The sequence below is a fragment of the Eubalaena glacialis genome, chromosome 1 (assembly GCF_028564815.1).
Source record: "Eubalaena glacialis isolate mEubGla1 chromosome 1, mEubGla1.1.hap2.+ XY, whole genome shotgun sequence".
NCBI lineage: Eukaryota > Metazoa > Chordata > Mammalia > Artiodactyla > Balaenidae > Eubalaena > Eubalaena glacialis.
The window spans coordinates 16,493,197-16,511,940 of NC_083716.1; the positions used below are offsets into that span (position 1 = coordinate 16,493,197).

General features: G+C 35.9%; 1 protein-coding gene across 1 annotated transcript in view; it reads left to right on the top strand.

The window, feature by feature from the left end:
- Positions 1–17,392, top strand: part of CCDC186 (coiled-coil domain containing 186) — a 41,783-nt gene extending 24,391 nt beyond the window's left edge. Inside the window, exons 5-16 of the mRNA XM_061193099.1 lie at positions 28–240; positions 1,154–1,273; positions 4,623–4,727; positions 5,194–5,292; positions 5,460–5,546; positions 7,138–7,280; positions 10,422–10,677; positions 11,324–11,513; positions 12,703–12,783; positions 14,795–15,005; positions 16,250–16,469; positions 17,155–17,392. Of these exons, the coding sequence (XP_061049082.1) occupies positions 28–240; positions 1,154–1,273; positions 4,623–4,727; positions 5,194–5,292; positions 5,460–5,546; positions 7,138–7,280; positions 10,422–10,677; positions 11,324–11,513; positions 12,703–12,783; positions 14,795–15,005; positions 16,250–16,469; positions 17,155–17,238 (1,809 nt within the window). The 3' untranslated portion in view covers positions 17,239–17,392. The remainder of the gene's footprint in view (positions 1–27; positions 241–1,153; positions 1,274–4,622; positions 4,728–5,193; positions 5,293–5,459; positions 5,547–7,137; positions 7,281–10,421; positions 10,678–11,323; positions 11,514–12,702; positions 12,784–14,794; positions 15,006–16,249; positions 16,470–17,154) is intronic.
- Positions 17,393–18,744: the final 1,352 nt, after the last annotated feature.

Sequence of the window (18,744 nt, forward strand, 5' to 3'; positions counted from 1 at the left end):
TATTAATGCTAGATATTTTTTTCAAAGGCCAACAAGAAATGTGAGGAGGCACGCCAGGAAAAAGAAGCAATGGTAATGAAGTATGTAAGAGGTGAGAAGGAATCTTTAGACCTTCGAAAGGAGAAAGAGATACTTGAAAAAAAACTTAGAGATGCAAACAAAGAATATGAGAAAAACACTAACAAAATTAAGCAACTTTCTCAAGAGAAAGGACGGTTGCACCAGCTGTACGAAACAAAGGTATAACTTTTGATATTGTATCTTATTTGAAGCTTATTCTCTTTGCTTTTCCTTATTTAATCAAATAATCATAACTTAACATGGTTAAACCACTGTTAAACATAAAGTTGTTTTTCTTAGTTTACCTTCAAAGAATGTGAATGCTTTAATAATTCCAATATCTTGTTACTTAGCTGCAGAAAGTTTTTCCTATGAAAAGATGAGAAACTGACATGTTGTTTATTAGACAGATCTTTTAAAAAACTTTCTTTTAAAATCTGCATGTTGAAGAAATGACTTTGTGCTTCAAAGGAAGAGTCTGTTTTGGTAAAAGATATACGTGGTGTGTCAAAATGTGAGTAGTTTTTGAGCCAGAAGTATACTTTGACCAGAATCTTAATGTAACACTTACACATCATAGAATAGAATTTATATTTTACTTGTAGAAAAACATGTTCTTACATGCTGTCCAAGGAGATTTAATTACTGTGCTATTCAGAGTCCTTGCTATTAACTAGCATCCTCATGATGTGGTCTTGTGTCCAGTAGGTTATCATTTCTTGGTAATCAATGTTATTTTTTATTAATTAACTTTTAGTTCAGGAATGTTGTCATTGTTCTCAAGAATTCTGGCAAAACCAATTTAATTCATATTTCACCTTAATGTCAGCCAGTTGAGAAGAATCAGAAAGGTATGCTTATACTCACAGCGTACTAGTTGGTTAAAATATAAATGTTAATCATCTTATGTCTATTAATTGGTTTTAGGCTTTTACTGTCCTCTTATGATTTGAACTTTAAGTCAGTTTATAGGCCATAATGTGCTAGCCCTGAATTATAGTGTTATTGCATTGATTATCTTGAGATATAAAAGATACACAAATGAATGGTTGGTTGTTTAAATGAAAAATATGACCTAGTGATATTATTTTAGGAAGGTGAAACTACTAGACTCGTCAGAGAAATAGACAAATTAAAGGAAGATATCAACTCTCACATCATTAAAGTAAAATGGGCACAAAACAAATTAAAAGGAGAAATGGATTCACACAAGGTGAGTACTGTAATACAGTGGAAAAATTATTAGAATCAGTTTTAAGAGCACGTGCAGTAATAGTTATTAATGAGGCATAAAGCTTAGTGACTCCTGTAGGATAGCTTGGGCCTGAATATTTGGTGACTGTGAAAAGATATTTCCTTGCATGATTTACATATTAAATTGGATAGAATGTTGTTTTATCATTCATTGTTTTTAACCCCCCAATGACTTTGTTCTTTAAGCATTTTTAGTGTGCTGTATTTTATATTAAACATTGTCAGGTTCAGGGGGAAGAGGAGAATATGTAGGTTATCAAAATTGAAAGTAAACTCTGGAAATTCTTAAAAAAATATTAGTGATACAATTCTTATAATCAAGAAATATGAATTTTTAAATTAAATATAAACATAATAAAGAAAAGTTTCCTTATCTGTTTATTATGAATATAATTCTGTTGGTATTGTGTATAATGAATATCATATTATTAAACAATATAATAAAAAGTGGTGATAAAGGCTGGTACCTGATGCCATAATTTTAAGCACTAACTGAACTGGTATAAGCAGTAATAAAAATCTGAAGATGATAGAATGTGAAGTAAAAAAAAAAAAACTTTGAAATATTATTTAAACAAAGCCATGTTATTTATAACAGTTACCACATTTTCAAAAATAGGCTTGATGATATTGTTTAAATTATCATTGGCATCTCTTTAAATAATCCTAAGTTGGTAGAACTGTTAACCTTTGGATATTTGTATATTATAATATCAGAGAAAACTGTAGGGAGAGGTGTCTGTGTTGACAGTGGTCAAAGATAGGTTAGAGAATGGTAGGTTTCTGAGCTAATTGCTGATCAGCAAATGAGTGTTAGGAAACTATATGGTCAGAGAAAGAACTGCCAGAAGGAGTAGGGGCAACAATCCTTAGGGCTCACACAGGGCTACAAACCATTTAAAATTGTATTTGACACAGGAATCTCTCAATTGCTATGTTTTGAGTAAATGAAGTGAGTACCTACTATGTATCAGGCTCTGTTTTAGTTATTGATGATATAGAAGTGGGGGGGGAAACAGATAAAGTTCCGTTCTCTATCTCTCCTCCTTCTTGTTGAGCTAATATTCTCATATTTTAAAAAACAATATTTGAAAAAGCCTTCAAATGTTTATATTTTTAAAATAACACAGTTTTAATGTAAGTCAAATTATTTTTAAAAGACCTGCAACTGAAAGTATGTAAGTAGGCACTTAATTGTGTGGTAGGTTTATCCAAAAACAAAATGACGTATAAGAAGCGGTGTGTGAAGGATAGATGCAGTTTACATTAAGAGATGACAGGAAAGGCATTCCAAGTGGAGGAACAGCAAGATAAGAGAGAAAAGGGAGATGAATATTTGGTGTTTGGGAAAACCAGCCTAACTAGAACACAAGGTTTATGTTAGGTATTCCTTCGTTAATTCAACATTTATTACGTGAACAATTAATATGTGGCAACTGCTGAGCTAGGTGTTACCCAGAAGCTGTATCCTCAATGGGGGAAGCATGTAAGCTACTGGACAATGTATCAGGTGTTACAATCTAGGGAGTCCCTGGATTCTATCTATGGGAAGGCAGAATAGCAGCTTCTGCCCCTTTCTGAAGGGAAGCTACTAGGAGGAGATGATACCTAAACTCTCATTTGAAATCCACATGATAGCCCAAATTATGGGACTGGATGGGTACTCTGAAGGAGAACGTTGGAGCTACAGGGTAGGGCTGTACTTGGACAGTCACCACAGGAAGTCTAGCTAGTCAAGGAGACAGCGAAGGCAATGATGAAGTGGGCAAAAACAGGAGTATGTTGTCTTGTAAACATAGGAAGGCTATTCAAAGAGTCAGGAGTGATCAGAACTGGAACAGGTAAGTCAAGAATAAGAAATGAGAAAAAGCAATTGGATTTGATGAGAAAGTAGTCCCTGCAGACCTTCAGAATTGTTATTTTAGGAGAGTAGTTAGGGACAGAAACCAAATTGCAGCATGAATCTGTAAAAAAGTTTTGAATAGATACCTTGGCCATAAACCAAAGAATTGTCTTTTATATGGGTCTACAAAGAACTACTTAAACACTTTGCTCTTTTTGTCTTTTCAGGTTAGTAACTTCTAGTGATTTGATGAAAACTCTATCAAATTTAACTTTATTTAATGACTATCAATTAACTGTTCAGGCCACATTTAGTTTTTTGTCAGAAGCATAAAATGTTATTACTAGAATAGTATCTGACTCCAGTGACAGTGCTAAGACAAGAACTTTCTCTACTGTCTGGTCATTATTCTCACCATTCATCACATCACTATGCCAACCTTGTTGCTGTCTGTAAAGGAGAAACCCAGTTTTCCTTCAGTGTAGGGAAAAATCCAGTTCTCCCTACTGTGGATTTCTTCCCTTTGTGTCTCTTTTACTTTTACACAGAACACTTCACTTCTGTCACTTCTGGTTACCAATGTGTGAAGGCTTTCCCCCACAACAAGCAATTCTCTGTGATACCAGCTGAGTGGCCTACAACTTAACTCAGTTTTGACACTATCGATCCAGAGATAGTGTCAGATCCCACAGGTTAAAGGCTCAATCCCACAAGACTTCCCCCACCTCCCACTTCAGGCACCAGTCCCAAGCCCAGGTTATCACCTGTGCGTCTGATCAACTGGCTATAGATCGGAGGTTCTAAGAACCGCCCCCCGCCATGGGTTCAAAAATTTGCTACGGTACTACACAGAACTCGGGGAATGAGTACAGTTACATACCTTTACCAGTTTATTAAAGGACATTATAAAGGGTCAGATGAACAGTCAGATAAAGAGATACATAAGGTGAGGTCTGGGAAGGTCCCAAGTGCAGGAGCTTGTGTCCCTCTGGAGTTAGGGTGTGTCACCTTCCCGATATTGGATGTGTGCACCATCTGGAAGCTCCCCAAGCCTCATACTTTTGTTTTTTTGTGGAGGCTTCATCACATAGGCTTGAGATTGATCATTAACTCCATTTTTACCCTTCTGCCTTCTCAAGGGAATGGGGGACAGGGTTGAAAATTCCAAGCTTCTAACCATGGCTTGGTCTTTCTGGGGACCAGCTGTCATCCAGAAGCCATCCAGGAGTCCAGTCAGAGTCACCTCATTAGAACAAAAGACACTCCTATCACTTGGGAAATTATGAGGATTTCAGGAGCTCTGTGACAGGAACAGAGGTTAAAGACCAGTATTAGAACAAGAGATGCTCCTAATGTTTTTATCACTTAAAAAATTACAAGGGTTTTAGGAGCTCTGTGCCAGGAACTGGGGACAGAGACCAATATATATTTTCTGTCATCTCACATTGTCTTTTTGTCAATGCAGGAAACCAAAGATAAACTCAAAGAGACAACAACAAAATTAACTCAAGCAAAGGAAGAAGCAGATCAAATTCGGAAAAATTGTCAGGATATGATAAAAACATATCAGGTATGCTTAAATTTTTGAATAGATTAGTAACAAATTATGCCAGATATCAGTACTCTTGTTTCATAAATTTTTGTATCTACAGTATTCAAAGTGTGGAATAGATTTGGTAGGGCAGCTAAATTAAATACGGGCTATTTCCTATGTTAAAGTACTTGCAGCTTAAATCGAGACCTTACTAGAGAAGTTTTTAACCAAATAAAAACACTAGAAAATGTTAGAAGAATGAAGAGTACAAGAAGAGGTGTAACTTAAAAAAAAAGCCCACTCTATGATGTTATATATGTTAAGTATGCTCTTCTAGTTGGTGCAAAATTGACATATTTAAAATCTTTGAATACAGTCATCAATTTTACATACATGAGCTATGTATGTCACGATGAGGAAACTTAATTGCAAAAGCCTTCTTCACATTTCAAAGCATAAAACTTTAAAAATTGTCATACTTTTGTCATTTCTTTCCCATCAGGAATCAGAAGAAATTAAATCAAATGAGCTTGATGCCAAGCTTAGAGTCACAAAAGGAGAACTTGAAAAACAAATGCAAGAAAAATCTGACCAGCTAGAAGTGAGTAGCTTTGTTCTTTGTATACCTTGGATGGTATAATATAGAGGAGAGAAACAACAAGTACTTATTGCCAGCTACTTTTAAGGCCTTCTGGAAGGAGCAAGTAATAAATTTTAGATCTGGTTTAGCATATAATGATTTGTGGTTTCTTTTAAACTTTTTTAAAGATGCATCATGCCAAAATAAAGGAACTAGAAGATCTGAAGAGGACATTTAAGGAGGGCATGGATGAGCTACGAACACTGAGAACAAAGGTAATTCAGTCTTTAGTCATGACTCCAGAGGAAGGGTAAATATCTTTAATTTTGTACTCATTCTGATTTTTAAATCTTGGAGAAAGGATATTTATATAGAAATATTCCAGAATCAAAGAGTAGCATGTCAATTCCCTAGCAACAAAATTGACTCTTAGAGAAATAAAAGTGTCTTCCATTTCAGTCCCTTTAAAGTGTTTGCCAAACATTCCTGTTTCACAGCACATTTGCTTTATCTGTAAGTTATCCTTGGTCCTCTGTTACATGGGCTTTAGAGCTGTGTCAGAAAATAATAGGGACTGCCCTGGTGGCGCAGTGGTTAAGAATCCGCCTGCCAATGCAGGGGACACAGATTCGAGCCCTGGACTGGGAAGATCCCACATGCCGCAGAGCAACTAAGCCCGTGCGCCACAACTACTGAGCCTGCGCTCTAGAGGCCGTGAGCCACAACTACTGAGCCTGCGTGCCACAACTACTGAGCCTGCGTGCCTCGAGCCTGTGCTCCGCAACAAAGAGAAGCCACCTCAGTGAGAAGCCCGCGCACCGCAACGAAGAGTAGCCCCGCTTGCTGCAACTAGAGAAAGTAGAGAAAGCCTGCACGCAGCAAGACCCAATGCAGCCAAAAGTTAATTAATTGATTAATTAATTAATTAATGAAAAAAGAAAAGAAAGAAAATAATAGAAAGCCTTTACGTTTCTCCTAGGTATATTTAATAGTCTTGTATACAGTTTTTTTTCTTAAATGTTTGCTTATTTATTTATTTATTTATTTATTTATTTGACTGCGTTGGGTCTTAGTTGCGGCACACAGGATCTTCATTGCATCATGCGGGATCTTCTGTTGTGGCACGTGGGCTCTTCGTTGCGGTGCGAAGGCTTCTCTCTACTTGTGGCATGTGGGCTCAGTAGTTGCAGCATGCGGGCTCTCTTAGTTGTGGCACGTGAGCTCTAGAGCACGCAGGCTAAGTAGTTGTGGTGCACGGGCTTAGTTGCCCTGCGGCATGGGGGATCTTAGTTCCCCGACCAGGGATCGAACCCACATCCCCTGCATTGGAAGGTGGATTCTAAACCACTGGACCACCAAGGAAGTCCCTTGTATACAGTTTTAATTTCTAACAACCTCTTAAATATTTTCCAATGTTATGGTTCTCATTGTAAGAATATTTTCCCTTTTAATTAAGTGTGAAATATGTTATCATTATATATCTTTCATTTATTTAGAAATAGGCTTTTAGGTAACCACCTTGAATTTGCGATCACTTAATAATTTTTAAAGTGTCTTTCATGTACCTTTCTATTTGTTCTTCATGCCAGTACTTTGAGGTAGATAGGGAAGGTACATCCTCTTTTCAGATGAGAAAATGGAGATTCAGCAAAAATGAAGTGGCATGCTAAAACTCCCATGACTAAATCATGAGAAATCTGAAACTGAAACCCAAGACTGTTAACTTCCTATTATATTTTCTTCATGTTAATTATTATTGCTTCAGAATTTAGCTTAGATTATTAATATATAACCACTGTCTGAAATAGCAAATAAAGAACAAGAAAATATTGTTTGTAGTTTAACTCGATTATGATTATTTGATAGGTAAAATGTCTAGAAGATGAACGATTGAGAACAGAAGATGAATTATCAAAATATAAAGAAATTATTAATCGCCAAAAAGCTGAAATTCAGAATTTATTGGACAAAGTGAAAATTGCAGATCAGATACAGGAGCAGCATCAAAGGTATAAAATGAGCAACTTCTGTTTATGATAATCAACAGGCTTTTTGATTCTATCTCATTTCTGTTTTTAAATGCAATTGGTGCACTAAATAAGAATAATTTTATATTTTACTAGATAAAAAATTTTTAATTCCTGTCTTCATTTGAACTTATTTTGGGTTATCTTTGGAGTTCCCATCACGGCTTCTAAAAATCAAAGTTTATATTCCCTAAACATTGGCAGTAGTTATTTATAAGACAGAATGGATTGTAGTTTTTTATCCGTTCTTTAGCTTTCAAATTCTATTACTTATAGACAGTAGTTTTTCTTCTAAAAGGTAGATATGTATCTGTGTCTATATCTTTGCATGTATGTAGCTCAAGGTCAGGAGGTAACATTATTCCTTGGCTTCTTTTCTTTTTTTTTAATAAATTTATTTTATTTATTTTTGGGGGGCTGCTTTGGGTCTTTGTTGCTACGCACGGGCTTTCTCTAGTTGCGGTGAGCAGGAGCTACTCTTTGTTGCGGTGCGCGTGCTTCTCATTGTGGTGGCTTCTCTTGTTGCAGAGCACAGGCTCTAGGCATGCGGACTTCAGTAGTTGTGGCGCATGGACTCAGTGGTTGTGGCTCCTGGGCTCTAGAGTTCAGGCTCAGTAGTTGTGGCGCACAGGCTTAGTTGCTCCGCGGCATGTGGGATCTTCCCAGAGCAGGGCTCGAACCTGTGTCCCCTGCATTGGCAGGCGGATTCTTAACCACTGCACCACCAGGGAAGTCCTATTCCTTAGCTTCTTATAAAACCATTTAGCTAAATTCTACTTACGACATTACCTGAGAGAGCCTGTATTCAGGCTGGATCCAAATACCTTCTTTTTCATACCCTACCAACACCCAGGCTGCTGAGTGTTGCTGAAGAAATCCTCAACGTCATCCAGATTGGTGCTGCTATAAATTCATGGTTAGCAGCCTCAACTGGGAATACTAATGCATCTCCAGTCCTACCATATGTCCTTAGTCAGAGCCTTCTCCCCATCTTCTTAGCATTATTCCAAACCTTACTGCTTTCTTCACACTTCTGATCTTCTCTCTCTCCTTGCTCTTTACTCTTGTCAGGCGATTACCTCTTACTTCACAGAAAAAAAGGGAGCTGTCAGGTGATACTTCTCTCAACCTCTTGCTATCAGTCCTATGAACTTGCCTGCATCTGCAGTCATTTTTCTTTTCCTTCTGTTATTATGGAAGAAATGTTCCTATTCTTTCTGAATCAAATTGTGGTCTCTACTCCTACTGTGGATCCCATGCTCTTCTGCCTTCTCAGGGACTTTCTTTATTATTCCTTCTTTATCCTTTATCTCTTACCTCCCTCTTTTTACTGACTTTTCTTCTTTCTGTGTTTAAATATTATATCTTAAAGACATCAAAACTCCTATGATCTCCTTTCTCCCTTTCTTCACAACCAGAAATGTCTTTATAGAATCATCTATGCTCGTTCTCCATTTCTTCACATGCTTTGTTCTTCTGTTCCTCTCCATTTATTCTTATTCCCCAGCATTCCATTACAAACTGCTAATGCATCCTTAAATATAGTAGATACTTCCCAGATTAAGCCTTGCTTGAATTTTCAGTATGGACACACTAAGCCCATTACCTTTCTTGACATGCTCCGTTCTTTTGGCTTCATTTCCTTGTGCTTTCCTGGTGTTCCTCCCCACTTTCTGGCCAATCTTTTCTGTCTCCTTGACAGCCTTCTCTTTATGTCATAAAGCTGTTTTTTGTTCTTATTTTATTATAACCCTGGGTGATCCTAACTCTTCCAGTAGTGTGCTGCAGGACCTTCAAGTTAATTATCGTCAGCCCTTTTTGCTGAGCTCCAGATACACAAGTATCAAAGACACCTCAAACTTATAATATGTCCAATACTGATTCATATATCTTGTCCACAAATATGCTTCTCTGATGTTCCTGAGATGAATGATGAGTGTGACATCCACATGATTTTCCAACCCAGGAACCTGGGGGCTACCCTTGGCTCTTCTTTCCTTTCCCTCACACATGTAACCAGTCACAAAATATTTTTGATGCCAACTCTTTAATATCTTTCAAGTCCATTTACTGTTTACATCCCCACTGCTGCTACCATTGTCCAAGCCATTATCAGCTCTCATCTGGCAAACTGCCATGGCTTCCAAACTGTTTTGTTTTGTTTTGTTTTTTTGCTTACTTCCCTTTTAGTCTGTTTCCTACACTGTGGTTAGCATAATCTTTTTTAAAAAGGAAATCTCAAACCTCTCAATGATTTCCCATTGCCTCAAGGATTGCCTAGTGAATTCAGATGGCTTAACATGGCTTGGAAGATCATTAGTAACCTCGCTTCTCCCTCTGTGCCTTCTCCTTCTTTATTCTGTATTTCAGCAATAGTTGGTTAACAAATGTTAATTAATTGTCTCCTAGGTGCCGAGCCCTGTGTTAAGTGCTAGGATATAGTACTGTCCTTATCCTCATCAGTATTGAACATCTGTTTGTTAGTACCAACAAGAAGTCATTCTCTTGTTCCCTTCCCAGCTTTGCACATACTCTTTCCTCTATCTGGAACATATTTTGTTTTCCTACTCACTGTTACTTTTCCTTTAGCTCAGGAATTAGCAAACTATGGCCCAGAAGCCAAATCCAGCTCACTGCCTCTTTTTGTCAATAAACTTTTTTTTGGGAACACAGCCACTCTCATTCCTTTATGTATTATGTGTGGCTGCTTTCACACTACAGTGGCAGAGTTAAACAGTTGCAACAAAGGCCATATGCTCCAGAAGCCTACATTGTTTACTGTGTGGGCCTTTTATAGGAAAAGTTTGCTAACCCTTTAAATATTAGTTTACTCATCACTTACACTAGCTTAGGTGACCCACTCTGTGCTTTCATCATCAAAAATGTTTTTTCACACTACTTGCCTAAAAGCTCTTTGAAAGCAGGGGCCATGTCAGTCTTGCTTATGTATATTCCCAGCTCTTAGTTCCTAGCATATATTAGGCATTCATAGTAATCCAAATAAATATTTGGATGAATGAATAAAAGTACCTTCATAAAGCATTTCATTCGATGAAAATTCTCAAACCATTAATGTCTTTTAATAGTTTAATTTTTTTCTTAAATATAAACTTTGTTTTTTAGAGGTAAACAAGAAATTGAAAATTTGAAGGAAGAAGTGGAGAGTCTTAATTCTTTGATTAATGACCTACAAAAAGACATCGAAGGCAGTAGGAAAAGAGAATCTGAGCTACTACTGTTTACAGAAAAGCTTACTAGTAAGAATGCACAACTTCAATCTGAATCCAATTCTTTGCAGTCACAGTTTGATAAACTTTCCTGTAGTGAAAGTCAGTTACAAAGCCAATGTGAACACATGAAACAGACAAATATTAATTTGGTAAGTATAAGTGTACATTTAACTTTCAAAGCAACATAGCAAGAAGCACAAATTAAATTTCCCTAAAAGCATAAACTTAATGGTAGTTGATTAAACTCTTTTTTTTGGCACTGACTTTCTGATAATTTCAAATGCTATGAGAAATGTCAGTTTTTCCTTTCAACTTATGCAGTTTATAATAAAAATGTTTCCCTAACATGGTTAGGAAGAAATACTTCACTTCTGAAAGTAAGAAAACCAGGGTTTTTGTCATTCCTAACTGGATTTACTATATATTTCTTAAAAGGGCTTTAAATTTCTATATTTTTATAGCTTAAAAATGGTTTAATATTGCCAAGTAGTGAGAGTATCTTCAGGTTACTCATAAAAATTATTTGAGACTTTAGTCCAGACATAGAGACCTGAAAAAAAAAAATACAGAGACCTGTATCACATGTTGTTTTACATGTATAGAATGGCAGATGCATTAATATATCCCCCTGCGTTACTGTGTAAAGAATTTGAGGAGCTCAGTAAACAAAACCTGATAAGGAGTGATGACAGAAGAATTTACTGTGAAAGACCTTGTATTTTTAAGGTTTTAAACTGTGAGCAGTAATTGAAACAGATATTAAAGTTGGTATTTTTTATCGTATTTAATATTTAGGAAAGTAGATTGTTAAAAGAAGAAGAACTGCGAAAAGAGGAAGTCCAGACTCTGCAAGCCGAACTCACTTGTAGACAAACCGAAGTTAAAGCATTGAGTACCCAGGTTGAAGAATTAAAAGATGAGTTAGTAACTCAAAGACGTAAACACGCCTCTAGTGTCAAGGATCTTACCAAACAACTTCAGCAAGGTATAAAATTCTTCTACACTTAGACCTTGAATGTTTTTGTTTCTTCTCATTGTTAAGGATTTACAGAAAAAATATATTTTACTTCAGTTTCTCCCACATTGATTAGAGCTGTATGTTCTTTTTAATGTATTAATGTTAATAAACCACATGGCTGACCTTCTTGTAGTTCCATGAATAGTTTATAGCATGTTCTATGTTAAAAGACATTTATTCACAGAACCACAAAATGTAATAATTGGGAAAGTACCTTACCAGGGCAGTAGTGTCTAGACTTTGTTGATCACATACTGCTGTCAATAAAAAAGTATTTAAGTATTTGTTCTCCAATTTGTAACTAGTTATTTGTAAATTTTAAGCATGTATTACTCTAGTTTATGCACATTAGAAAAACATGAAAAATACAAATTTAAAAAGATTAGATTAAATATAAGTATAAATAGAGTTCTGATATTTTCTCCCTACCCTTGTCTGTGAGTTGTTTTGTGCAGCATCTAGGGTACCTGCCCCTACCTTGTAGACCTCTCACTTAGAAATCATTGAACCCTAACCCTTAATCTTAGGGGAAACAGATCCAGAAAGGTTATAAATTACCTGAACACAACAATTAGCATCTAGAACTGGAACCCAGATTTCTTACATTTAAAAATTCATACAAATTGGGAGTCTGTGCTATGTGATTGGATACAAAGATGAATAAGAGATGTATTCTGACATCCTATTCTCTACTATTCCCCACTGCTTTATTTGTATTAAAATAGGGTGAAATATAGTAATATGGAAAAAGAGACTTAGCATTTACTTAATATAAATATATTCAGATATTTGCCGTAAGAATTTAGTTTGTTTTCATAGATGTGATTGAAGGGAAATTTGGGGGAAATTTTTGGTACTGTAGAGCTCTTCGAAATCTTTCAGGACTCCAAAAGTTAGGTTCTGTGTACCTAAGTGATGCCAGTATCAGTTGTTATCATAATGTTGTTTCCATATGTTTTGTATATGACCTGTACATTTCTAGATGTCATTTTATATGAATGACCCTACAGCCCTCCTTTCGAAAGTACATATTCAAGAAATTTCTCTTGTTGTTTATGCCATTTTGGCCTAAGTGATTTTAGCGATTAAAATCAGAGATAGTGGGGGCCAATGGTCATGACAGTTGTCACAAGTAATCCATTTCTTTTTCCTGCAGCACGAAGAAAGTTAGATCAGGTTGAGAATGGAAGCTATGATAAAGAAGTCAGCAGCATGGGAAGTCGTTCTAGTTCATCAGGTGAAAAACTAATGGTTTTACAGTTGTTTTTTAGTGATTGATTATAAAAAGAAATAGCATTTTTCGGGAATTCCCTGGTGGTCCAGTGCTTAGGGCTCTGTGCTTTCACTACCAAGGGTGCGGGTTCAATCCCTGGTCAGGGAACTAAGATCCCACAAGCCGCGGCACAGCCAAAAAAAAAGGAAAAGAAATAGGATTTTTTGTTTTAATAAGTATCGATATGCTTTTCTTTAATTTTGAATTATAAAAAGCAGTAGTTGTACATAATTATGTTGTAAAAAATATTTCCAGTTAAATGTTTAAGTTTAATCATTAGACAGGGTTTCAAGTTTGTCATGGGGTTCTATACCATCTGTCTCCCTACCTCCTCTTCCTTACCTGCTTCTTTATTCTGTGCAACAGTTTACTCTTCCATTTTTAAATTCAGATTTGTATCCATCTATAGAGAGATTTGGTATAGTATGCTCTTTCTTTTTCTTTTAATTTTATATTACTTTTAACGCCTGAGAGCTAATGAAATGGTCATCATTATATATCAGATTTTATATATATATATGTGTGTGTGTGTGTGTGTGTGTGTGTATTTTTAAATCTTTTTGCTTTTCTCATGGTAAATATACCTATAGTCTAAAGCAAAAATTAAGTCTGTAAAATTATGATCGATAGCACTGTGAAAATGATAATTGGCAAAATATCAGCATATTTACCATTTTTGGAATGCCAAGAACCGTGCTAAATGTTTTAAACATACCATTTACTCACAGAACAGCCATGTGAAATAAGTGTTGTATTCCCATTTTACAGATGGGGAAACTTAAGATTCATAGTGTTTGCATGACTTTCCCAAAATCCACAGTAACAGAACTCTCAGGCTCTTGAGTCTGCACGCCACTACATTACACTGCCTCCCAGGAGTTGCACATTAGGGGAAAAAACATCATCAACTGTTACAATAGTGGGAAAATTGTGTAGTAGAAAGAACATGGGTTTGAGGTTACACATGGGTATTTAGATCCCAGCTCTACCATTTATTTGTGATGACCTTGGAAAAGATATATTACTTGTCTTAAATCTACATAATAGGGTTGGGAAAAAAATGTGTCTTTGTAGGATAAAAAGGATTAGAAATTCTTTTCAAATGATATTGGTAAAAATAATAGCTAACATTTACTTTGTACATACTATATATGCTGTTCATGCACTTCAGACATGTTAACTAATTTAAATGAGGATAACAGCCCTACGAGGCAAATCATATTATGATTCACATTTTGAGATGAAGTGACCTTGATACAGAGAGTTAACTTGTCCAAAGTCACACAGCTAGAAAGTGGAGAAGTAAGATTTGAACCTAGGAAGACTGGCTGCAGAGCTTAACCCACTGGCTATATTCTGTCTTCTGTCTTTATCTGTGTCTGTCTCAGTTTAATTTTGGTGTCACTTCAGACTTGTTTTTCTGACTTTTCTGGAGTTCCTCGTTTCTCTATTGCACTTACTCATTCTATTCCTGAGAGACATACTAGACCCTTCTTCCTTTCCTCCCTCCCTCCCTCCCTCCTTCCCTTCCTTATTTATGGCTGCGTTGGGTCTTCATTTTTGCGCACAGGCTTTCTCTAGTTGCGGTGAGTAGGGGCTACTCGTTGTTGCGGTGCACTGGCTTCTCATTGTGGTGGCTTCTCTTCTTGCGGAGCACAGGCTCTAGGCGCGCGGGCTTCAGTAGTTTTGGCGCACAGGCTTAGTTGCTCTGTGGCATGTGGGATCTTCCCGGACCAGGGCTTGAACCCATGTCCCCTGCACTGGCAGGCAGATTCTTAACCACTGCGCCACCAGGGAAGCCCTAGATCCTTTTTTCTATCATCAATGTATTCAGAAACAAGAACTCAGGTCAGGTATGACTTGTGTTCTGTATCCAATTCTGTTAAATGAATGAAAATGATAATAGAAGAAATAATAGATGAGATTAGAGCTGACTCCAGACTAAGTACAATAAGTGGATTTTGTTTGTCTTCAGGGTCCCTCAATGCTCGAAGCAGTGCAGAAGATCGATCTCCAGAAAATACTGGGTCGTCAGTAGCTGTGGATAACTTTCCAGAAGTAGACAAGGCCATGCTGATTGAGAGGATAGTAAGGCTGCAAAAGGCACATGCTCGGAAAAATGAAAAGATAGAATTTATGGAGGATCACATCAAACAATTGGTGGAAGAAATTAGGAAAAAAACAAAGTATGTATTATTATGGTACTGTAATCTGTGTTCAAAATACCATTATTCACATGGTAAAGTTATTGTGTTCAAAATTAATCATATCAAGAGCCTTTCTTTCAAAAAATAGTTCTTAAAACTAAAGTCATTCAGTTCCCAATCTTTTGTTGATCACTTATTTATGTTCTAGGTTTTGGGACTACAAACATGAAAGAAAACACAGGTCTTTCCTTTAAGGTGATACAGAGTTCAGTAGACACTGATTTTTTAAGATACTAAAATACCTTTGGACTTAAAAACAGTGCTCTACTTAGCTTTTTATTTTCAAGACGGTGGTTTTAAGAGATAATGGGGTTGTGGATTATCATTCCTGTTGGGCAGGACATAGTGAGATATTATTGGGCATCTACTAAATATAGTAGAGAAATATAAATATAAGGCACTGTGCCTGTGACTTAATATCTCATTGATTTCTTAAAACTACCCAGGGAGAGAATGAGTCCTCTAGTTCAGGGGTCCCCAACACTCGGTAATGCAAGCTCCCCATCGCTCGCATTACTGCCTGAACCAGCCCACCCCACCCCACCAGGCCGTGGAAGAATTCTCTTCCACGAAACTGGTCCCTGGTGCCAAAAAGGTTGGGGACCACTGTGTCTAATTTGACAGGTTAATTAACTGGGGCTCAGGTCAAATTACTAAATGTTCCAGAGTCACCACTCATCCTGTAAGTGACAGACCAAGAGTTGGAAATCCAAACCCAGCTCTGACTGACTCCAGAGCCTGTGCTGGGCCAAATTCCTCTCACAGATACCATATTCATTTAAGTAATATTGTGGGTCTTTACCCATGACTTAAAAATTGTTATTTTGAAATAATTTTAGACTTAGAGAAAAATTTGCCCATGACTTTTAAACGAAAAAGAGTAAGACACAGTTTTAAGTTTAATGACAGGAAAATAGAAAATATTAACTGAAACTGGAACAATAAATTGCTCACATATTTTGATTTAAAGTAATAAGGAAAAAAATAGAAAAGCAATGTTTATGTATCTTTAATCTAAATACCATGTTAGAACAAAAATGGGATTGTTTAAGAAACCATCTGAATAAGGAAAACCCCTTTATTTTCTAATATAGTTCTGTTATTAACTAATTGATAATTACTTTATGCTAATCATCTTTAAGCTTATGATTAGTCGACTCTTGCAAGTTACAGTGTTTGTAATTCTGCAAGGCCATAACTGATAGTGTCGTTTTATTTTGCAGAATAATTCAGAGTTACATTTTACGAGAAGAATCAGGCACACTTTCTTCAGAGGCATCTGATTTTAACAAAGTCCATTTAAGTAGACGGGGTGGCATCATGGCATCTTTGTACACATCCCATCCAGCTGATAGTGGATTAACATTGGAACTCTCTTTGGAGATCAACCGAAAACTACAGGCTGTTTTGGAGGATACGTTATTGAAAAATATTACTTTGAAGGTATTTGTATTTCTCATTCACTTACCAACCAATAAACATGGCAAAAATGGTGCCTCTTTCATAGTTCGATCCAACACATGGATGGACTATTTCTGTAATGCGGGGTAGCCATTTTTTCCATAGATAAAATTTTGTGTTTTTCTCTTTTTGAAAAGTACAATTTTTAAAATTAGCAGGAAAGAAAGAAATAGCAAGAAAATCAGTTTAGCTGTTGGATGGATGCTAAGATGAGTCATTTACTGAGTCATTTACTTTGCAATGGGTGGCCTTTGACATATATTACAATTAGTTATAATTGATTACTGAGACTTTAAGATTGAGGCATTTATTTTCTAATGTATTCCAGCTTTATTTTATTTTTTGCAGCTATTATCTGACCCAGTTATTCTATCTGTGCTGTTTGGGCCTTGATGGTTAGTAATGGATTTAAAAAATAATTTTTTTAATCTGGTAATATTTTTAGGCACTAAAATTTGCTATAGCTTCAGTAAAAAGAGTGTCTGACTCTGAAGTGTACAGGATTACTTTACTGAAAACAGCTGTGTGCCTAGTTTAATCTCACATGGCATTTAAGACTGTCACTGTTTCAGTTCAGAATTTAGGCAAAAATAGTTCAAACTGAATCTTTTTACTTATTATACTTAGTAGTTCTGTTTTTTTCCCCCTCTTTTTCCAATTGTTAAAGGAAAATCTGCAAACACTTGGAACAGAAATAGAACGTCTTATTAAACACCAGCATGAGCTAGAACAGAGGACGAAGAAAACCTAACACAAAGTTCTTCCTCAGTAAACAGACAAAAGCTACACAAGGAGCAGGTGCCATTGCCCAGTATTGTTGGAAACTTTTCCCTGCTTTGTGTGTCAGCCAGTAAAAAATTTGTTTTGCTTCATCTGTATAAAAAAGTACCTTTTTACAATACAAATGCATTGCTGTGTATACTGTAAGAATGTAAGCTTTGATGAAACTTGTTTTTCTGTGGTGACAGCCTGTCATTGAATCAGAACAACTTATTTAATTTGCTGATAGTCATATGAAGTGCTGAACATTATGACAAGGGCTTTTGAAAACCCCTTCTCCATATTTCTTCCCTTTAAAATATATAATGTCAAAAATGATTTCACTTTTTAAAATTATGCATGAAAGGACAGGTGTTAATCATTCAGTAATATGCTATTTCTCCAACATGAAGAAAACTAAAGAAGTGATAAAAACTTGTTTTGACATTCTAATATAACATTTGCTTGTGTGTTAGGGATGCCAATGAGTTCTTAAACCATTTGATTTTAATGGAAGCTAATAGGAAAGCTAGCTTTTGGTAATTAGCAATGATCAGGCATTGTATGCCCCTGTCAGGTTTCCTTATTTGTGCTAGGTACATTTTTTTCAGATTCGAATTGAGTTAATAGTTGAGTTTTTTAAATCTCCAGTTACATAAAATATGATTTTAAATAACCTGCTCATTTAGAGAATTCCTGTGGACTTCAGTTATTTTTTAAAATGTGAACTGGATTAGTCTCATTAGAACAGAGAGAAGAATAATGAATTCTTTGAAACTGAAATACTTTAGTTTTACTGATATCAAGTATAAAGATAAATTTAAGATATTTATAAAGAACCAGTTCCCAAGAGAATCCAGCATATGGCTCTGTTAACCATTTTATCTGTGCACCATTCTTTACTGTTGGTATAATTATATATTATAGTGGGGTGATCTTACAGTCCCCACATATGATGTGTTTGGTATATTTATTTAAAATACAAAATAATTACATCTCCGTAACCAAAGGAATTTTAGAACCAAATTTATGTATCCCGTTGGATTTTTACAATATTTATGATGTACACTTAAATGTTGACAGTCATAGTATCAGTATTTCTGTCATTGAATTTTTTTCTCACCTCTTGTAATTTCTCACTTATTTTAATTTCTGTGTGTGGTTTTTCACATTTCATTATATTCAGATAATTTCTGTAGTAGATACCTTGGCACATACACAGATGTTGCAGCAAGCCTCATTTTCGTTTTGGATTTTCGCAACCTTCTTTCTCCCCTTAAGAGAAGTAAGCTTTGCGGTGATGGATTAAAAGCCTTTAAAGAATTGTGTGGCTTTAAAAGTTGGACTGGGCTTATGGTGGCAATTTCCCTTTAATGTGTTTTAACTTTTTTTTAAAATCAACATTGCTTTAAAAGATCAGTTACTAAGGATTAGATAATTCAATGCAGCATTTTTTCTGTATATTGAGTTATATGTTGTCATCCAAAAACAAAATCTT